This window comes from Oreochromis niloticus, linkage group LG22 (genome assembly GCF_001858045.2).
Source record: "Oreochromis niloticus isolate F11D_XX linkage group LG22, O_niloticus_UMD_NMBU, whole genome shotgun sequence".
Lineage (NCBI taxonomy): Eukaryota > Metazoa > Chordata > Actinopteri > Cichliformes > Cichlidae > Oreochromis > Oreochromis niloticus.
Genome location: NC_031985.2, coordinates 4,430,409 through 4,454,092, shown reverse-complemented (window position 1 = coordinate 4,454,092; position 23,684 = coordinate 4,430,409). Strand labels below are relative to the sequence as shown.

Sequence of the window (23,684 nt, the reverse complement as noted above, 5' to 3'; positions counted from 1 at the left end):
GCACATTAAAAAATAAAGATTTTAAAAGATTTATTAAGCCAGACATAAAGAAAAATATCAAAAGAACACACCGAGTGCTATGTGCAGTGAAAATATTTAAATATATTCTTATACACACATTTAATGTTTTCTATAAGATGTTGAGCTCCAACCATAGATTATCTGTGTTCTCATCATAATTTCTAGTCTCAAAGCTGTTGTATGATCTACATTTTAATCTGATCTAAAACCTGATAAATAAAATTAAAGAGCAGAATGTCATCTATATGTTTCAATAGAGATCATTTAAATAAAGTTTAAATGAAGATTTACTGAAGTTTGATTAATGAACTATTTGGCAGTGAAACTCTGATGAAGCAACAAAGCAGAGAAGAGTCTAGAAGCTGGTGGTGGCAGAGATGAAGCAGGTGGAGACTTAGTTGAGGATCTCTAATTGTCCAGGATGAGGTGGAGATAAGGAGTCTGAGATTTAAAGCACACAAAACAGAGGCTGAGTAACTCACAGAAGGCAGCGAGACAATAACTGGAGTCAAATAATGACGACAGAATTGAGTTCGACAGTGGACATGATGTTAAGAACAGACTAACAGAACAAACACACAGGAACGCAGGCAGGTGAGAGACTACAGGTCTGCTTTAATCAACTTATATAGAAGTTCATCTCTTCTCGTGTTTACAGCAAAATGAGAGAAACTCACTTCACTAAACCTCTTAAAACAAGAAAAAGACCACAGTCTGTCAGGAGGATGATCACATCTTATTTTCAGTGGTTACAGATCTTGGTAGTATTTTATGATGATTTCACACTGTTAAATATCAGTAAGGTATTATTAAGTCTATGATATAAAACGTTCAAAACAAATTAAAGATGAGATTTTCAAATTTTTGAAGAACAGAGCATTTTTTGTGTCATTGTTAAATGTGAACGTTCATTGTGTTGATCTGTGTATTTACATGTGTATTATTTACTTTGTATGATCTACGATGGTCGTCTTCCAGATGTGTGATGAATCAAAGGTGCATATTTTATTGTATTTTTCAGCTTTTGTTGCTAAATAAGATGAAGATAAATTATTGAGTTTTAGTTGGAAAAGTCAAAGAGTTCAAAGGTTGTTTAAGAATGGAGTAAGTGTGTGTGTGTGTGTGTGTGTGTGTGTGTGTGTGTGTGTGCGTGCGTGCGTGCGTGTGTGTGTGTGTGTGTGTGTGTCCTCAGTGAACTGTATTAGTCTTTGCAGTAGCTTCCAGCTGCAGCAGTCAGTTCAGTTTGTGTTTTTACTACAACAGACTGTTAGGATAGTGCAAACTCTGACAGCGGTCAACTCTCAGGACTATAAACTCTCATCAAACATCCATCAGTTAAAGGTTAGATAGGGTACATACAGACATATCTACAGTTAAGTCCATAAATATTTGGACAAAGACAACATTCAGCATTAATTCAGTGGGTTGAACATAACGATTGCATTAAAATTTGAGGCACTAAAGCGTTTTTTTTAACACAATCCCATCATTTCAGGTGATCAAAGGTAACTGGACAAGTTACCCCTTCTCTTTACCGTGGAAATGATTCTGTGATCATCCACCACTGCTGTATACATGTCCAGGTCATTTTTTCATTGCTTTCACCAGTGTTTTCTTTTCTTTCTCAGGGTGTACCAAGCTGTTGGATTTGCCACTCCTTACACTGTAGTCTCTCAGTAGTTTTTTTTTTTCTTTTTTTGCAGCTTAAGGATGGGTTATTTTACCTGCATGGAAAGCTCCTTTAATCACATGATCTCTGTTAAGAGCAAAATCTTCCACCACCACACCTGAAATCAACTCCAGGCCTCTTATCTGCTTAATTAATACAGAAACAACAAAGAAATCTCCACACCTGCCCATAACTTAGCACCACAATACATATTTACATTATTACATATTGAATAATCTGATAGTTTATGGATGGTTTGGTTCTGTTTCCAGTTTTTTACTATGATATTTTTCACAGTATTTTGCTATAAAGACATTGTGCCACACCTGACATCCTTCAGAGTTTATAATGTTTATAATGTTTTCACCAAGTAAAAATTGAATGACAACAACTGAGAACTTTTGCAATAAACTACAAGCAAATTTGGGGGAGTTCTGCATAAGCAGAAAGGAAAGTCATCATCAGTTACATATATAAACATTTTTTGCCTTTTCCTGTTTGATTACATGGCCTTTGTCAGCACATAATAGATCGACAGAGAGCCAGAGAAATCTTTTTATTTCCACAAACCTGTTTTATGCAGAAGCGTAGAGCTGCCACAAAGGCAAAAGAAAAATAGAGCTATATCACGTTATAATGTGAAAACTTTATTGTCCTAACAATATACTTTTCATGTTTGAATAACATAAAATCACATTACAATATACATAATTATGACATTATAACAAAAGACCTTTCACGTTGGTACAATATAAATATTATAATGTACGAATGTGATAATTTTGTAAATTGTAATGTTGTTCAAACATGAAACGTATATTGTTAGAACAATAAGTTTTCACATTATAACGTGATATAGCTCAATTTTTCTTCTGCCTGGGTGGCAGCTCCACGCTTCCATAGTTTTATCGTTAAAGGGAAATAATGCACTAAAAAACTGAGGTAATTTTTTCACTCAGTTTAAGATAATAAGGTAATAAAGGAAAAGAAAACACAGAAAAACTATAGAAAATTTTATCATTACTTAATTGTCAAAAATTACAGTTTTCTAAGCAGCTGTTGACACAGATACGTTTTTCTTTATTCTCAGTTCCTCTCCAGCTGTGAGAGGTTTTTGTACAGCGTTGTATCACTGTGTGAATGGCCACGTGTTATAGTGCTGACAGTAATAAACTCCTGCATCGTCAGCCTGAACTCTGCTGATAGTCAGAGTGAAGTCAGTCCTAGATCCACTTCCACTGAAACGATCTGAAATGCCAGACTGACGGTTTGTAGCAGAATAAATTAAGAGTTTGGGAGATTCTCCGTCCTTTTGAAGATACCAGTTGAGGTTTGAGCTGACACTTGAACTGGCTTTACATCTGACAGAGACAGTCTGTCCTGGAACAACAGACTGAGCTTTAGGAGTCTGAGTCAGGACTTGTTCTCCTGATGAACCTGAAAATGTGAAAAAGAGAAGAAGAGTAATTGAGATGATGAACATCTAAGCATTCGAGGATCATTTCTTTAACATGGAGAACAGATGGAAGAAGGTCAGTGCTGCTTGTTTCAGAGTTTCTCCATCATAGCAGAACATCATTGTGGTGAACCTGGCTGCATGCTGAAGCAAAGTTTTCACAGAGAGTCTCACCCTGAACAAGGAGCCCCAGGGTGGCCAGCAGTAGAGTCAGTGACATCATCATTGTGCTGCTGGTGTGTGAGTGGCTCTGAAAGGCCTGGACAGCCACTGATCAACACTGGCCTCTTAACAGCTGTGAGCAGAGAGGCAGGACACATATGCAAACACACAGAGTCAGTCAGCTGCAGCTGTCCTGAGCTTACAAAGTTTCCCTCAGTGAGACTGAATAATGAAAGAATTCATGACTTCTAGTGGAGAGAAATAGTTTTGATTTCTGCTCCTGAGAAAAGCTGATAATTATTCAGAAACATAATGAACAACAGAACAGAAGACACAGTTCTAACATCAATGTATTTGTAACACTTAATATTGACAGAGTAAAAAGCATTAGTAAGATATTAGTAAGTGCTAAATTCATCATTTATAAAACATTACTGAGTATGTAATTGATAAATATAGATATAAATACAAGAAAAAACAGACTGTGGAAAAGAGACAGAGATTAATAATAACTAATGATTAAATACAGAGAGGTGTATAAACACACAGTGAGTGAAAAGGGAGTAAAGGTGTGAATCCCCCAGCAGCCTGATCCAGCCCTAACTATATGCTTTAGCAAAAAGGAAAGTTTGAAGCCTAAAAGTAGAGATAGTGTCTGTCTCCTGAATCCAACCTGGAAGCTGGTTCCACAGAAGAGGGGCCTGAAAACTGAAGGCTCTGCCTCCCATTCTACTTTTAAATACTCCAGGAACAACAAGTAGGCCTGCAGTGCAAGAGCGAAGTGCTCTGATGGGGTGATATGATGCTATGGGTTAATTCAGATAAGATGGGGCCTGATTATTCCAGACGAATGTGAGGGGAAGGATTTACAGAGGTGATTAAAAAATTAATTCCACAACCCCAATCCTTTCTAGTTTCTAATCTGCCTCTTATCTAGTTTTCTACATCCCAATCAGCTCAGACGCACACTTATTGTTTCCGCAATAAGTAATATGAATACATGATGTGTTTTTAACATCCCATCAATGTCACGGACTGCGATGGCAGATGTGGAGTTGTGGAAAAGGAGGACCCAAATGCAGGACTCGGGTGCAGGTGAACAGTGAGGGAAAAAACCACAATAATGTCCAGAATTCAGCACTGTGGCTCTCGTGGCGATTCTCGCTGAATCGCCACACAGTGGCCGTTTATGGACACTTGCAAAGGTGACAACTCCAAAAAAACCCAATTCCAATCTGGGACTCCGCTCCCGATTCCTGGTGGCACACAGACAACACAGCTCAGCAGGGAATCCACAGTAGCGAGGTCATTCACACTAGCTTGTCTACAGTTTTATTCAACAGGTTTTGTTGTTAAGAATTCCACACCGACTGGATCTACCCTCTTAAATATCGCACTCCCAACGAGCGTAATCTGCTGTAGCTGGCTGCCGGTAACGAATGGCAGGTGTGGCTGCCTCCAGCACGGGAACACTTCCGGGGTCACGATCCCTCTGGTGACCCAAAACATCTGGGAGTGCAAACAAACATAAACACACAGGGAGACGGAGAAAGAAATGAGAAAGAGCACAACCAACACTACCAACAGAACATATTACTTTATCAAGACTCCCCAGACCCAGGCTGTGACAATTAAGAAGACTGGATAACACGATGCATTAAAATCTATGATCATATCAAATAACCTTGAAGAATTACTGAACTGATCACTCCAAATTGTTTTAATGTTATAAGAGATGATCCTTTTTCTTTCTCCTTTGGTGACCTGCTGGAACTGAGGACAGACACTTTTATCTTCAGCAAATTCATTTTTCTGATTGCATTTATGACTTTTCACATCTTTCCATTTATCATTCCTTTCATTGATTATTGTTTTTTTATTAATAAAAAAGTTAAATTCTGCATTCATCACTTGTACCTCCAATAATCATGTGTAGTAATACTGAGATCAACAATTCAACTGATAGTTTGGACTAAATAACTTATGAATGTGACCCACTGCAGAATTAAACTGCCAACCTGTTTTCTAAATATCAAGATCATTTCTTTTAGTGTGAACAGACATTTATTAATTAACATAAATACAATATTAAAGAAATCTCTCTTAAAAATAAAACAACAGTACTCTTATACAAGAATCAGAATTTTGTGGATCCTCAGACTTCAGTCACACAGGCCTAGTGTCCCCCCGTCAACCTCCAGTCACGAGGGGAAAATAAGTTTCCGTTGACCAGTTGGTGTTGCTGGAGTTTGTGGCTCCTACTGGTTGTAGTTAGAGCCAACAAACTCTTACTGCTGGCTCAAATCGGTTGCAATGACGGCGGTTTGGTTTCTAGCAGATCACTGCAGTCGCTGACTTGTCTGCAAACACTCGTTAATTCACCATGCAGGGGTAGTGAAACTTGGTAAAGTGCAACGCAAACAGGAACTAGAGAATGGATGATGCAGCTGAGTAATCTACAAACACATGCAGGTACTACAGGTTAGTAACATTTACTAAACAAATTTCCACTTCCCAGTTTTAACATTTTCAGGTGAGATTTTCTGTTAATTTCTTTATCACAGGCCTGACTCACAGTGTGCAGCCTGACAGTGTTAAAGAAGGACAGACTGACACTATGAACATGTGAAACATCCTGCATGGACATGGAAAAGACGTGAACCACCAGTTTCCATCCACTGGAGGATTTTGGGAATAATATTTGTTCTGCTGCAGGACAGAAATGAGGACAACGTGATCTCATATTTCTGGATGTTCAGTGAGACATTATGAAACTGAACAAGCCAAACTGTATCTGTAAAGTTGTTGGTGACTGTAAGTGTTTGTGGTTTTCATTTGTAGTTTGACTGAAGGTAATTTTCCTTGAAGCAAAGTAATTATTAAAAACAACTAAAACAAAGTAAATATGCGGTTTCATGCATTTTTCTGAATTCTGAAGAAAGTTTAAACTCAAAGGTAGAATTGTGTGAATTTGGAAGCCTAAAGAAAACATGACATGAGATTAATTCTGACTTCAACAGAGTGACAACAGAGTGACAGGAATCCTTGTTGATGGCTGCTTGGCTTGAAATGCTACTGATTTAGCATCAGTGTGTGAGCTAATGATAGTGAAATGTGTGCCTGAGTTCTTCTGTGGCTGATCTAAATGAACAGAAGGTGTCCTCTTTGCAGAAGGCAGATGAGTTCACGCTAAGGCAGTAAGTGGCTTTATTCATCCTGAACTCTACTCTGATTGGCTGAAAGCTGCTAACATGCAGGCTAAAGGCATCACTTTCAAATGTTTGTTGTCTGAACATGAAGACGAGAAAAAAATGAAAAACTCTGGTCTCATAAGAGCTGAATGTAAAACTGGATATATTTGACTTTAAACTGATTCGATTTCTGGTTTTAAATTATTTGTTTTTCCATTTAAAGTTGGATTTATTTATTAAAAGGACACCTGGAGAACCACGCTGACACTAAACTGACTGAGAGCAGTGTTTGTTTTCTTAGAAAGAATCACTTTAATAATCTTTAGAAATCGCTGAGCTTCAGGGTGACTGAGTGTTGAGATTTGTTTCTTTTATTTAAAGACATTGTGTCTGTGATCCATTATGAAGCTGAGGTCAAAGTTCATGATCAAGCATCTTCTGACTTCTCAAAGATTCACAGTAACAACTGTGTCAGTTTGAGATTTCCTGAGTTTTGAGTGGGTAGAAAGAAGTTTCCACCATAATGATCATTTAACAGTGAATTTTTGATTTCTGAGTGATATGATGAAAAATTCAGTCCCTTCATGAAATTGTGTTTGTGCTCATTGAACTGTGTCAGTCTCTGCTGCAGCTGGAAGTTACTGCAGTTTCTGTTCAGTCTGACTGAGGGAGGTTTTTGTACGATGGTTTTTCACTGTGTGAAGAGCTCCCAAGAGTTGACATTAAATTCTCCTTTACAGTAATAAACTGCTGCATCTTCAGCCTGGACTCCACTGATGGTCAGAGTGAAATCTTTGTTCGATCCACTGCCTGTAAAACGAGCTGGAATCCCTGATGCTCGAGTGGTAGACGTATAAATGAGCAGTTTAGGAACTCCTCCATCTTTCTGTTGGTACCAGGATAACCAGTGTTTGCTGTTGCTATCAAAAAAAACATCCTGTCCAGTTGTACATTTGATGTTCACAGATTCTCCCACAGCAGAGCTCACTGCTCCAGGCTGAGTCACTGGGACCTGAGGTTTAGACTCTGAGGATACAGAGACAAAAACATAAAGCAGCTTCATGGTTTTGTGGGCTTCATTTCAGAGGGACAGATGTTGATAGAGGAGAGGAGTTTGATTCTCTGGACTTTACCTGTGAAGCAGCAGCAGAGGAGAGTCCAGATGAGGACGCAGATCAAAGTCATGTTTTTGATGAGGAGGATTTCTGTGGCTTCTGTTGTGATGAAGGACAGCTGTCAGTCATCCAGTGTTCAACTCTCAGGACTATAAACTCTCCAAGAGCACTGGAGCATGGTGCTGCTGATGCAAAGTGCCTCTCTATGGAAATCATCTGACCAGGTTTAAAGGCACAATGTGAAAAAGTAAAGGCCTGGACTTCACTATTTGTTTTTACAACATTCTGTACGCCACATAGATCCTGATGGGTTGTGAAGAACTAATAATTGATCATATTTACAATAAGTTAATTTATCAGTTGCTCTTTGCCAAGATGCAGAGATGTTAGGAATTCACGTTTTTTTTTCTGAATTCCTTTGTTCATGTTTGTAGCATTAAATATTTCATCAAAAGCATTTAGTCAGTGGCTTTATGGTGGTGTAAAGTGGTGGGTCACACTTACCTGCAACAGACTGACGACCTGCCCAGGCTGTACCTGCCTCATGGCCCTGAACTGGATAAGCAGAAAAGAATGGATGGAATAGGATTGATGAACAGATGAAGCAACTGTTGTTGAATTTAGTTTGTATTTCATTCCAGGTTTAAAGGATATCACAGCACTGAAACTGCACATTTAAATGTATTAAATGTCCATCACTGTCTCAGGGGATTTTCCCATTTTAATGCTTTCAGACCTCAGTGCTGACTTTGATACAGTAGATGATGGTATCCTGGTGTCCTTCTCTCTTACTTGGTGCATATTAATGGCAGTAAGAACCATACAGGGAACCACACTGTAATATGTGGTTAACAGACTTTGGTGAAAACATGCTGAGAAACTAGTATAACAGATACAACACGATTTCCTCCAATACCATCCACCACAAACATATATTACAGTTTTATCTCAGTCGCTTTGGTGCAGTTCTCAAATCAGTGATGCTTTTCCCCAATCAAATGAGCCTTTCTCATTGTTTTTATACACACATACACACTGCTGTTGTTTCTACACTAATAAAGGGATTTGTTACTTTGTTGATCCACTTGAAACGTCAAAACAGTTTTGTCTGACAGAACTCTAGATCTGTCACTTTGCTGAATAGTCAGAGATTTTGCCCCTTATTGACATAATAGCTTCATATAGTTGCTGCAGATTTGCCAGCTGGACATGTGGTCGCATTTGAAGCCATCCTGATAACCTTCTCCCACCAACGATGTGGAGATCCAACCTCTTTAGATCCAATTAAAATCAAGACACTCAAAAAGATGCTCTGGAAAAGAGTAGAATTCTTGGAACAGAGTTTAATACACTGAATCATATGAACAGCAGGAAAAATACATACAGACATTTAGCAAGAAAATTACAAAGCAGAAAGCAAGCAAAGCAAAACCCCGGGGTGTACAGCCTTAAGCACAGACAGCAGAGCAACACAGAGACGGACAGGAAGCAGCAGCAGGAGGAAAAAAGTGCTGGGGGTGTCCTCTGGTCCCCTAATATAGGGACCAGTAACCCCGCCCCCTGCTGCTGGCTAACTTTCCCACGCGCCCAACACAGCTGCAGGGGTCAGGTAGCGGCCAAGGTCTTGGCCAAAGGCCAGTCAGGGCTCCGGCTACCCCTTGCTCTGGCTTATCACAATAGGTCATGACACAGTCAAACATCACACATTAATCCTAATTATTAAATCTCATAACATATAATCTTATAACTACATAGGTTAGATGCTTTATAAAAACACTTCAGTGTTGGTTCAAAGTATGTGTGTGTGTGTGTGTGTGTGTGTGTGTGTGTGTGTGTGATTATATCGTATGATATTTTATTGTGATGTGTTCAGGATCTCTGTTTCAATGTTACTGTTTTGGTTGTGCTGCATGAAAGACATTGAGTGTGTATTAAGGAAGGTTAGTTACCGGAGCTGGAGAGTGAGTTATTCAGGCGAACTCTCAACAGCATTAACTGCCCTGTTACTGTACCACCTTAATTAACCTCGGTGAAGCAAAATGTCTTGCGCTTAAGACTCTACATGAAAGTTAAAATATATATGTTCAGTGCACTTAGATATATAGTGTATATAGTTACATAGTTATACATATCACACACAAATCCATCACAGACACCCCTTTCAACCACATCCTAAAAATGCTGTCTTGAACTGAGATCTGGTGACTGTGGAGGCCATTGGAGTGCCGTGTTTTTGTTTTTTGTTCTTATATTGTATAATTTTGGTCACTCTATGTGAATTATATCCTCAGTTTCGTGTTCTTAGGTGACAGGCCCTGCAGTGCAATCTTCTACTGCTGTAGCCCATCTGCTTCAAGGTCACATGTTGTGCTTGCAGAGATGCTCTTCCTGTTTGTATCGAGTGGTTGATTGAGTTACTGTTGTTACTGAGTTACTGTTGTTACTGACTTACTGTTGCCTTCCTATAAACACAAAACTTTAGTCCGTTCTCCTCTGGCCTTCGACATCAATGAGGTATTTTCACCTAGAAAACTACGTCTCACTGGATATTTTTCTCTTTTTCAGACCATTCCCCATCAACCCTACAAATGGCTGTGTAAAAAAAATTCCAGCAGATCAGCCTGTCTGGCATCAACAACCATGGCACTTTTAATTATCTTTCTTAATGATGTTTGAGTTAATCTTCAGCAGGCTGTGTCCAACATGTCTACATGTGTAAATGCTATGAGCTGCTGACATGTGATTGGCTGATATTTGGATTAACAAGCAGTTTAACAGGTGTACTTAATAACCTAATAAACACATGCAGTATGACTTTACTGGACTATACAGTAGTTGGTGGTCTCAGATTGTATACATTTTCTTTTCCTGACACATATAGTTTAATGAGTATTGTTTTGCTTTTCTCCATTTCACCAGTTTTGTAAAGTAAAAAAAAACAAACAAAAAAAATATCAGATTTGATTTTTGTTTCTGAAAAAAGGTTTTAACTTTTCATTAGCTGTCACAGTCCGGGTGAGCTGCTGGTAAATTTCCACTAAGTCCATGTTCTCCTGTGTCTGCCCCTGGGCAGAGCCGTCATCTCCTCACAGGGAGCCAATCTGGAGCAACCTACTCAGGATATTTAAGACCAGCGTTGCCGTCTCTTCATTGCTAGTTTGTTAACTTACCCATGGTGGTAACAGGCTACCATGCTTCATGCTCCTCTTTAAAATTCATCCACACCTGGAGAAGTCTGTGAACCCACTAACCCCTTTTTCGTCTCTTCCTCTTGATCACCACGCCACCTTAGGCCACCACGCCACGTTTTCTTGTCATGAATCCCACACCAAGTATAACTCTGTGTTTTTGTACCAAATAAAGATTTGTGTAAAGCAAACTCAACCGTCTCCACATGTGGTCCAGAACTTGAGTCCAGTTTTGTACAGGCCTTTGGCCCCTTGTGACATTAGGCCAAGATTTTTTGCAGTACTCTTTCCAAAGTCAGTAAGATTTAGAAACAGTTTTTCAAAACAAAACGATTTGATGTCTTAAAACGATAGTGAAAGTGTTTTAATAAGGGTCTTTTGCATAGATGAGTCTGTGTTGTGAAAAATGCCTTATATATTTTGAGAGCTGCATTAAGAGTGGTGAGAATGACGTTCCTGATGTAAGACGTTCACTAAAGCAACTGAGAAAAGCAGTGATGGGAAAATATTTACTGAAGTTCATTTAACTGTTCACGAATAAATGTAAGTGAAGTCTGTTGAAAAAGTGTGTGTGTGTGTGTGTGTGTGTGTGAGAAACATGTCAAAAGCAAACCAAAGCAACACATGGTGATAAAACCCTAATTGAATCTTAATGTTTGCCAGTTAGAAGCCTTCAACCAACAGCACAGAGCACAGTTGTCAGGAGTTTTCCTGTAATGCAACTCAAATTGGAATAGATGACACTCAGACAGGTTTTACAAATTAACGTGCACGGGAGAGAACTGGACAGGCGCCGTTCCTTCGCTTGACCTCAGTTGCTCTCGTCCGTCCTCCCGTAACACTGCTCTTTTATTGTGGTTACATGAATATGCATAGATTCATTAACATATGACATACCTTGTGTGTGTGTGTGTGTGTGTGTGTGTGTGTGTGTGTGTATATATGCATCTGTGTGTGGGGGTCAAACTGTGACCCCAGGAAGACTCCCCAGAGCCGTCCATCTAAACAAAAGGCACTTAGACTAAAACAGACATAGATACGTTTATCCTACCATAAAACAATAAGACAAGGTACGACCTCTCCCATGCTCCCAAAATGTGGGTGTGAAAGTCAGAGAGCTCTGGAATGCACACAAAGCTTGCACAACGTAACTTCTCTAGTAAAAAAGAGCAAACACATCTAGAAAACCTTAAACAAAATGTACTTCTAAACATAAACACAATAAAATCTTTCAACATTCCCTCCTGTTGTTTGATCTTTTCTCATATATATATATACATAGCAACTCACTAACAATGTATCAGTCTATGGCCACTTGTAAAACATTTTTAGCCAGGACATCATTAATTAGTGGGTTTTGTGAACATGTTATATCCAAATGTCTATCTCATTATCATCTTCTTCATTCTGTGGTGGGGTGATGTAAGCATTAATTGAAGCAGTTACCATTTTTGACACCATGTTCTTCAAACAAGGTATGACGCATGAAGTAAAAAGACACAATAACAATAGTAGAACACCAACTAAAACAAGTCCTTTAAACAGCAGGGATTTCCAAGAGCTGCTTAACAACCATGTGAGCCAGTCTTCTGTGTTTGTAACATAGTCTTGTTGTTGTGCATCCCTGAGTTGTCTAAGTATGTTCAGAGCATCAGTCATGTTGGATGAGTGCACATTATCTGGAATGTATGTGCAGCATGTGTTGTTAAAGAGTATACAGAGTCCTCCTTTTCCGGCCAGAATCATGTCCAGTGCTACTCGGTGTTGCATCACAGTTATGCGCAGGGCATCAATCTCTTCATTTTGTTGTTTGTTGATTTTGCACGAGGCATTCAGGAACAGTCCAAAGCGGTAGTCCAAAGTTTCAATTCTTAACATGTTCTTTCCGGTGCCCACCCATGGAAAAAGTGAGTGCAGGACCTTTTGTCCGGTGGTCCAAAGCTTAAATTCCTCTGGCACATCACTGCCATAGATGGGGTCATGTGGTTGCACTGCGGAGACGTCTCATCATCGTCTTGTATTCTGAGAGCTATTTACAGCTGACATCCTGAACACACCCAAGCTGTCCCCTGGACCCAGTATGTGCCACGCTTAAAAGTCATAGCTGCACTGGCATTGTCCTTCCAGACTATACTGCAGTTCTTGGTTTGACCAAGTTTTGTCCTTCCGTATGAGAAGTCGAAACATATCGGGTGACGTTCTTCACTCTGCAAGAAAGCTGGAAATGTCATTATTCTTTTGTTTGACACGTTCACCCAGTGTGCTTCGTCACACGTCCAGTTTGTAGCTGTTAGGTTATTCACGTCGTAGGTCAGCAGTGAAAACGCTAGGGCTCTCACTATAAACATGTCTCTATGTGAACAAGTTCCATTTATGACTTTCATGTGAATGCACATGCTCGTTTCAAGTGACGGAACCTTCCCATAAATAATTGCATGGACAGAAGTTGCAGGCATGTGTGAGCAAACAAAGTAGTTCTTTTCTGTCGTGCGGTTGTATACATATCTGTACCACGCGTTGTTCATCCAGGGATGATTGTGGTCCTGCGTCATCTTGTCCAGGTGTGAGTTGTCATGTGTCCAAGCTTTCTTTGTTTGTTCCCTCGGATCCATCTTCAGTGGGATGAGACATCCTGCCACTAGGACTGTCAGAGTTAGTGAGATTAAGAGCGACTTCATGTTTACCTGGCTTACCTCACGTCTCAGGGGACTTAGGCAAGAAGAAAAAGTGCGGGATATACCCAATCGGCACTTCCTTCACCTGACGAATCACCCGAGGGTAAGGAAGTCAGTGTCCGGTTAGTCTATGCTCTCGCTCACTCTTTTACAGTGGCTTTGATGGATCCAGGACGGTCTTTCTGCTATTTTGCAGGCTGTTGGTGTGGTCAGGAGTACTTGGTAGGGTCCTTCCCAACGGGGTGAGCTCCCATTTTTCCTCTGGAGCACCTTTATCAGGATCCAATCACCTGCCTTCAACCTGCAAGATACTGGAGAAAAGTCACACAGCAGTTTGTTGTTCAACACAGTTTCTGTATTTTCTAGCAACTTTGCCATCCACTCTGCTAGAGTAGTCTCTCTAGCTGATTTGTTTACTGGTTCACTCAATATTAGTAGTGGGAAAAGGTCTTCCATGAATTATTTCAAATGGCGTCATAAATGTCTCTTCCAGTTGTTTCCATCACTGTTCATAGGACCAGAGTCCAAATGTATGTAGAATAGACATTCAAACATACCAGTTGAGTTTGTTGTTTGCCAACATGGGTCTCAGCTATCGTGAAAGCTGCAGACCTCTTCAGCACTCTAGTTTTATGGCCTCTGCCAACCCCATCACCTCACTTCAGGCCTCCTTGTCCTGTGGAGGATATTTATGACTCCTCCATTGTCCATCCTCTGCAGGAAAAATCCTCTATGGAAAGGATGTTGGATCCAGTTATCTTACTGCTGTTATGGTCCCAGCAGTCTTCAGTGTGCCACCGTATGCACAGTATAGTGACACAGCATTAGGTGATGTTCATAGGAAACTGCTGTCATCACCACCATAGCTTCTGGTTCCTATGCTTTTCACAGAATCATGATGCCATCCTTGAACTCCCCCTGCGCTGTCGATGGAGCTTGGCACGCTCCCCTCATCCTTCAGGTGCCCGTCTGTCGTCCACAATCTCCTCTGTTGGCCTCTGGAAAGCCCCCTTGGCACAGCTCTCATTCCAACGCAGCTTCGTGGTCCTTGCTGTGGCTGTGGAATCTGATCTCCCAATGGGCCCCAAACAGCTCGACCTTTGACCTCAACCACTGCCTGGACTGTCAGCTCTGCCTGGAATGGGTTCTTGCTTCTCACTGGGCCTCAGAGTATTGCTGAAAGGAATCTCCTGAGAAATCTTCTGACTGCTGCACCTGTATTTCCTTGCTAGGAGGAAAAACTCCTATCTGGAAAGCATGTCAATCATCATCAACCCACATTCTTTAGTTCAGTGAGCTTCATTTATGGACCATCAAAGCCTCGTCTGAACCTGGATGCACCACTTGCATAGGTTTAACACCCGTAAATGAACTGTTAATCACACAAATCACTGCAACAATCTTAAAAAACATAGTTTAGAAAACATAGAAAACATAGTTTCATGTAATTCATGTAATTCTGGACCCCTCCTCTTGACGCATGGACACTCCCATGAGTCAACTCATCAAACCCAGATTCCTGTCTGAAAGAAAAAGGTTAGCTAGATCATGTCCCAGGCGACATCAGGGCATCTCCTCTGGAGTAGCTCCATAACCCTGCAATAAAAGATGTTAGTGTGTTTTGCATATTAAGTTTGCTCAACATCTGGCTCTGCCTGGAGCCATCATACACACCATCATGGCCTGGAAAACAAGATCTGGAAGTGAAATCAAACTTCACACTTATAAACAATTGTATTATAAGAGTAATAAAGCATCAACAGGACAAGTATCATGTGCAGGTTTTCTCAAATCAGTAAACTACAATTATTGGCATAATTTGCCTCAGACATGGATCATCCCATGTGCTCAGTTAACATTAATGTAATCGGTGACTTCCCTTAAGCAAAGTCACTCCATGTATTTAACACTAGGAGCTCAGTAGTGGCCAGCTAATGAGCCCCATATCAAACTATTCCACAAACACTGCATCTCTTAGTTGCTTTCTCATGTTACTTGTCCGTCTCTGCTGAATCCTCTACATGCACTCTTAGAAAAACAAACATTAGCAACACACATGGACAATCCTGGAGGTCAGGCACAAATTGACAGGTTCCAGAGGTGCTATAAAAAGACCATAAAGTTAGCCATCCATAGCTGTGGAAAGAAGTGACACTAGTTTCAACACAGGAAATGTCTCACATGTTATTCACATCGTCAAAGTAACCTTTAACATTTTCCCACTAATACAGTGTAACAGCATCACCAACTCATAACCTGTAAACACAGTTCTCTTCAGACATAAACCCAGAAATCCTGTAGTAGAAAACATCAACCAGCTATCCTGGTATAAATCACATGATCAACTCACGTGAAGAACTGTAATGCTGTAGAAATGTTAGCGCTGCGCAGGTGTATACACACACTTTCTCACAGTCACCTCTGTGAACAACACAAGGTAGTGAATAACACCCCTGGTAGATGCACAGACACAGAAAGTGGCATTTAAAAGGTTAAATCATCATGCAACCTCGAATGTTGTTGTCATCTTTCTGCTCCTGTAAAAAGAAACACACATAGATTCATCTGCACCCTTGTCGGGTGGGGGTTAACTTCGCACAGTGATGTCAGTCAGTCTGTCAGCTTCTGTCCGCTTTTACCAGTCAGTCAGTTTTATTTTCTCTCACTCATTCATTCATGCATTCATTCATTCGTTCTTTGCTGACAGTGGAAATTATTGTCGCATTTTCATTTCCACTTCTCAGCAAAATGACGTCATTTCAAAAAGAAAAGAAGAACTTTATATTGGATTATCTCGCTTAATCCTTTTGGACAGGAACTTATTTTCTAATTGTCCCATATAAGTGACTTTCTCCAGAGCCCATTGTAATATGGAGAAACTCACTTGCAACAATTTTCTCGACGACGTGTCGTATAGCGCTTCTGTTCTAATCGTGCAGATCATCAAACAAAACTTTCAGTGCACTGTGAAAGCATCAAAATAAAAAGGCCTCGTTAAGTCATGACACACACTCCTCATCTCAGGAGGGTAAATCATACCATTCACATGGTTTATCATACCATCATACTAATTGGCAGGCTCAACTTCACAACAAAAGAAAAATCATCAGCTAGATTAATTCAAACCAACCATCAGCCGCACAACACACAACATAAGCCTCATGTCCCATTAGCTATGAATTTTAATCCCCAGGACTGTACTTTTTACTCATTTAGGCCACAAATTTTATTTAGTTTTCCTTTTTCCCCGTCATCATAAAACATGTGACGTCATCAGGTATTTCACAAAAGAAGTTTGTTATGTATTCAGAGTTTGGTATTTGGGTGCAGGATTCACTCACACATCACAACAGGAAACTCAGTGTTTTAGAGTCTCCATTCTAACAAACTCCATCACATCCCATTCACTCGTGCTAGAATTCAATCACCTTTCATTAATCTAAGAACCATCAACTAATTTGCATATCAGCTATTAACCCACTAAGTTGACAGGACAACAGAAATGCATGTTCAAAATATTATCATAGAAACAGAATTTTCCCTCATACAGTAAATTACTTGTGCTGCATCAATCAGGCAGAAAGCATCTCCCAATTTACTATATTAACAACTAAATTTATTGTCTGATCACTGGTTGGTCAAACCAGAATCTTTTTTTTTTCCCACAAAAGTTAAACTGTTGTCCTGCAACCTAGAGAGTTAACTGTCAGCATTGGATAAATTCAGCATTTGATAACAAGTGTCTGTTAAATTGACACTATTTTAGCACTGATGAGAGATAACAAGCTGATGTTCATTGCATGTGTGTTATTAGGCAGGTTTAATCAATGTCTGTGGAGCTGCATCTCCAGCAGGGCATGTTCTTAAAGCTGCCTCTCCTACACACTTCTCTGCTATTAATTGATCATTTTTTAACTAATGTGCTATGAGTCCACTGGTCTTTGCATCACACGAGGTGACTTGTACAAGATGATAAACAGACTCACATGCTCAAGATGTTGTCTAATCTTCATGGGCTCTCTTGTGTTTGTGTTAGTAGGGTTAATGCATGTTCTGCTTGTGTGTGATTTTGTATATGTTTCTTTTTGCAGTGTTTCAGATTCCTTCACAATTTTCCACTTAAGCAGTCAGTGTTCTTTTCCCCAGGTTTGCTAACCCAAATTTTGATTTCCCACATTAAACACCAGCTTTCCTCTGTGTCCTTACTTACTCTCACTCTGTTGTCCTCTCCCACTTCAACAGTCCAATAGCCGGCAGTTCTTCTTCAGCTTTGTCCTGTGTTCCACTGTCTCTTCTTGCCATTTTCTCCAAAGGTGGCAAATGTCAAACTCCAACAGTCTCCTCAGTTCTCCTCAAACGTTCTTTTCACAAGCACAGTGACTTTGCAGCTTGTTGGAAACACAGTGTCATTCATCCAATCAGGATGATGGTTTGCTCTTCTTCTCCACTGCTGTTTGTCCACACTGCTGCTGCTTGCTGGGTCTCTTTGCTCAGGACTTTGCTGCTGTCTCTTTATCTGCCATGTTATTGCTCTTTGGAACTGCATTCCTTGTCTTCAGGGAGAAGTGAGAGCTCGCTTGTGAGGATGAGGGACACATGGAGCTGTAAATAAGTCAGCCAGAAATTGGCCTGAACATTTCCAATGATATTAAACTATAACTTTATTCCGACTGCTGCATGTGGAAAATGATCCAGGTCTGCTTTTCATCTGAAAGTGACAAAACTAAGACATTTCCATTATTATTATCACTGCTTAACCAACACACAGAACTCTCTCTGTTTTTTGAACTTTCCTGTCTTAAAAGCAGAAAATGAGATTGTAGTTGTTCTTGGCTAATAAACACAAAACCTTTTTCCTATGATTATTTTCATCTATAATGTAAATTTTGTCTCCTTCTATTATCAATTTGAATACATTAGATAGGCTCTAATTTAATTTAACCTTTTGTTTATTCCACTTCATTCCTCTTTTCATGCTTTAAAACATTACACCTCTTGTGTACGCTTTGTTTTCTTTTTAGCTTCCTTTTCAGTATTTATTTCTGCTTGGAGGGTTTCTTATAATTTAGTTATACATTTTCCCTCCCACGTGGGACATTTAGGTTTTCTTTGGATTTCTCCATCTACATGCACTAATTTGTCCAGCGCCTGGACATTTTTTCTCTAACCACTGCTCGTCAGCAGTGAGTTTTGAAGCTTCGTTACCCATTTTAATCCTTTACAACTACACAACTGCGGCACCTTCTCTGGTACGAGAATCGAGAGAGGTAATTGACACGGCCTTCTACTTTCAAGCTATTCTTGAAAGCGGTGTCATCTTTACGTGATAAAACACGACCTTTTTCTCTTTTCACCAGTACTTGGGTGGCCAACAGTAAACAAATTAATGGAATAGTTCAGCCTCCTTATTGTGCTGTAAAATCAACTTATTCCATCAACACAAAAATAAAACAATAAATACCTTTATGCGCGCGCTGACTTTACCCACTACGGGGGAGCTACCAGTCCGAGACGAGCTCTATCTTTATTTTAACCCACTACAGGGAGCTACCAGTCCGAGACGAGCTCTATCTTTATTTTAACCCACTACAGGGAGCTACCAGTCCGAGACGAGCTCTATCTTTATTTTAACCCACTACAGGGAGCTACCAGTCCGAGACGAGCTCTATCTTTATTTTAAAATGCTACCAGCCTTCTTCAGGCGAGCTTACACGATTTTACGCAACGTGTCTCAGAGTGTCAATATTCACCTGCTTGCTGATTCACTGCCGGTCTCTCAGGTCCGCCTCATCGACCCCCACCGTCGTGGACCACTTCTAAAAACGCTGGCCAGAACCCGAATTCACGTCTCTGGTCTCTTATCCTGTACCTAGACAGGAGCTGTCGACAGACTTCAGCGCGGGCTTCTCACGACGTCAGGACTCGATGAGGTTTTCCCGTGGGATCACACAAAAGTGTTATGTTAAATCCGGCTCGGAGGACCAAGAAATGTCAGGAGTTTTCCTGTAATGCAACTCAAATTGGAATAGATGACACTCAGACAGGTTTTACAAATTAACGTGCACGGGAGAGAATTGGACAGGCGCCGTTCCTTCGCTTGACCTCAGTTGCTCTTGTCCGTCCTCCCGTAACACTGCTCTTTTATTGTGGTTACATGAATATGCATAGATTCATTAACATATGACATACCTTGTGTGTGTGTGTGTGTGTGTATGTGTGTATATATGCATCTGTGTGTGGGGGTCAAACTGTGACCCCAGGAAGACTCCCCAGAGCCGTCCATCTAAACAAAAGGCACTTAGACTATAACAGACATAGATACGTTTATCCTACCATAAAACAATAAGACAAGGTACGACCTCTCCCATGCTCCCAAAATGTGGGTGTGAAAGTCAGAGAGCTCTGGAATGCACACAAAGCTTGCACAACGTAACTTCTCTAGTAAAAAAGAGCAAACACATCTAGAAAACCTTAAACAAAATGTACTTCTAAACATAAACACAATAAAATCTTTCAACAACAGTCTTCTCTACCTGGAAGGGATTTTCTAAAATTCCTAAAATACCATTATTTGCAGACAGAATTGCAAAATAGAAATAAAAACTCATTTTTTTAAAAATACCCCCGTATGTGTAGGCAGGGTCTTAACAATGAACATATTCCTTCCGAAATTAAAAAAACAAAATTCTGAAAAAACTACTGGTACACTTTCCAGAACTTAATATTTCTGTGAAATTCAAAACATAACTACATGAATCAGAAGTGTTTTTTAAACTTTGTCATGGATCGCTGTGTGCAGGCAGGAGACGAGGACCCAAACGCAGGACTCATAGAGGCAAACGTGAAGTCAAAACAGCTTTAATGCAGAACTCTAAAATAACAAAACTGAAGATACAAAAACAAACTTTCACAGGCAGGCAGAACACGCAGTGTAAAATGAGGGTGAACCAACGTTAACGATGCGACAAAAGGGGAAAGGTAAACACAGGGCTTCAATACACAGTGGAGTAATCAGGGAATAGGAGACAGGAGAGAAGCACAGCTGGAAGACGTTAGAGCGAACGAGACAAGGGAAGCAAAACTAGACACACTGACCAAAGACACAGACTTTCAAAGTAAAACAGGAAATATACACTGACAGAAGTCGGGGACACGATACTGACCGAGAACAGAAACCAAAACCAAACAACTAGAACATCTTAACCTGAAAACATAATCAGAATAAACTAGAACATACGATCATAATAATAAACACAAAATGCTGGGTCAAAAGACCAAGGACCTTGACAAATTTAGGCTGAGAATTAGTTTCAGTGTTTAGAGGTTTTTTTTAAAAGTCTCAGGATTAAAGAGATGTATCTTTTCACATGTGGGAAACTGTAAAATGTACATTCTGAAGCCATATTCTTTGAATATTGTTGTAATGGGTTTTATTTGTTTTAATTACACTATTATAATATTGTTAAATTATGCAAACAGTGAATTATTTTGTTGAGTTTGTTTGTTTCAGAGTCAGAGAGCCGTGTCTCTCTACAGTCAGAGGTTTTTGTACGGCGCCTCAATGAGTTTGTATCACTGTGGTACACGTTCGGTGGAGGAACCAGACTGAATGTTGGAAGTAAGTCAGTCTTAGAGCTTTTTTCTCTTTTCTTTAATTTCATTTAATAGGAAGGGCGAGGAAACTTTTTGTGTGAATCAATTCATTATTTTATAAATAAGGTTTGTCCTAAGAAACAAAGTCAGCTTTGGAAATTTTTATTCAGACATTCAGGACAATTTCTAATGAAAATCTGGGATGTTTCATAGCATTAATTATTATTTCTGCTTCTGATGATAAAGTTGTATTTTGAGGGCTTGTAGGTTTAGTTCAGTCTAACAGAGTCAGAGAGCCGTGTCTCTCTACAGTCAGAGGTTTTTGTACGGCGGCTCAATGAGTTTGTATCACTGTGGTGGACTTTTGGTGGAGGAACCAGACTGGATGTTGGAAGTAAGTTAATTAAACTGTGTTTATTATGAAATATTTTATCATTTTATTTAATAATTATTTGTCAGACTGCTTAGATGAGACAAAAGGTTTTTTTTAATTTAAAATTATTTAGTTATTGATGTTTGTCCTTTTTACTGGACTAATTCAGATGAGCTCTGCAAATTTCTCTTGTTTAATCTACATTTCTGTCATAGTAAAATATATGTAGACAAGAGTAAACTTCATCTTATGATTAGTTTGTAAATTTCCACCACATCAGCTGCTGTTTGGAGGAGTTAAAGTTTGCTTTCTGATGTTTTTATCGTGTCAGATGTTTCAGATTTAGTTTGAAATCATGTGAGCTGTTCAATAACATTTCAAATCTATATGAATGAGTAGCTGCTCTGTGCTTGTGTCCACTCATTTCTTCAGTCATCCATGATTTAGACTTCTAATCATTTTAAAGCCAAACTTCTGCTGTAAATGTTTCCACATCTGCTTCTTTTATTTCCAGTGTAGTTTGAACATATTTCAGGTCAAACTGTGTGATGATTCTCTCTGTGCTGATATGCATGAGAGGTTTCTTAAAGGGAAGTGAAACAATGTGTGAGTTAATGACTGGTGGAGCAGAAAAAACACCTGACAGAAACTTCTTAACGGAGAAATTCAAATTGTGGTTCCTGTCCTCTAAGCTGATTGGTGTTTCCTAGGTGATACCCGCCCCGCCCTGAAGGTGCTGGGTCCCTCCAGTGCAGAGCTGGAGAATGGGAAGGCCACGCTCATGTGTGTGGCCAACAAGGGCTTCCCCTCAGACTGGAGTCTGTCCTGGAAGACGAGCGACAGCAGTGGCAGCAGCAGCATCAGAGGGGAGGAGAGCAGGACTCCTGGAGTGCTGCAGAATGACGGCCTCTACAGCTGGAGCAGCACCCTGACGCTCACTGCAGACCAGTGGGGGAAGGTGGGCTCTGTGACCTGTGAGGCCACCCAGGGCTCCCAGACTCTGGTCTCAGAGATACTGAGGAGAGACCAGTGTTCCCAGTCCTGATGTCAGTCACTGAGTCTTTCATGCTGTTTTTCTTCTGTCTCTGTTTCTTTTTGTTTGCAGATTTCAAAAATAAAAGCATCAAACAGTCATATTTTCATCTCATAATGACAACAATCATAGCAACAATCTCCTCTAGTTTCATCCTTTTGTGTCTGTTGTAAAGCTGATATTTCAAACTTTTAAAGGCTAAAAATGTAACGAGGAAACATGTTCTTTGACTCTGTGAATTTAATAAATGCACATTAAAAAATAAAGATTTTGAAATTTTTCTAAGCCAGACATAAAGAAAAATATCAAAAGAACACACCGAGTGCAATGTGCAGTGAAAATATTTAAATATATTCTTATACACACATTTAATGTTTTATATAAGATGTTGAGGTCCAACCATAGATTATCTGTGCTCTTCATAATTTCTAGTCTCAAAGCTGTTGTATGATCTACATTTTAATCTGATCTAAAACCTGATAAATAAAATTAAAGAACAGGGTGTCATCTATATGTTTAAATAGAGATCATTTAAATAAAGTTTAAATGAAGATTTACTGAAGTTTGATTAATGAACTATTTGGCAGCGAAATTGTGATGAAGCAACAAAGCAGAGAAGAGTCTAGAAGCTGGTGGTGGCAGAGATGAAGCAGGTGGAGACTTTGTTGAGGATCTCTAATTGTCCAGGATGAGGTGGAGATAAGGAGTCTGAGATTTAAAGCACATAAAACAGAGGCTGAGTAACTCACAGAAGGCAGCGAGACAATAACTGGACTCAAATAATGACGACAGAATTGAGCTTGACAGTGGACATGATGTTAAGAACAGAACAAACACACAGGAATGCAGGCAGGTGAGAGACTACAGGTCTGCTTTAATCAACTTATATTGAAGTTAATCTCTTCTAGTGTTTACAGCAAAATGAGAGAAACCCTCTTCACTAAACCTCTTAATAATGGATTGCATTTATATAGTGCTTTTCAAGGCACCCAAAGCACTTCACAATTCCACTATTCATTCACTCTCACATTCACACACTGGTGGAGGCAGCTACAGTTGTAGCCACAGCTGCCCTGGGCCAGACTGACAGAAGCGAGGCTGCCATATCGCGCCATCGTGGTCTTTCTCTTAAAACAAGAGAAAGTCCACAGTCTGTCAGGAGGATGATCACATCTTGTTTTCAGTGGTTACAGATTTTGGTAGTATTT

General features: G+C 39.8%; 3 gene segments (V, D, J or C); 1 reads left to right on the top strand and 2 right to left on the bottom strand.

The window, feature by feature from the left end:
• LOC100695241 (Ig kappa chain V-III region CBPC 101-like) overlaps window positions 1-23,684 on the bottom strand; it is a 201,447-nt gene that overhangs the window by 23,010 nt on the left and 154,753 nt on the right.
• LOC102076541 (Ig kappa chain V-V region MOPC 21-like) overlaps window positions 1-23,684 on the top strand; it is an 811,057-nt gene that overhangs the window by 725,923 nt on the left and 61,450 nt on the right.
• Window positions 2,797-3,539, bottom strand: LOC112843408 (immunoglobulin kappa variable 3-15-like). The segment is given in 2 exon segments: window positions 2,797-3,127; window positions 3,321-3,539. Coding segments are annotated over 2 exon segments (360 nt in total).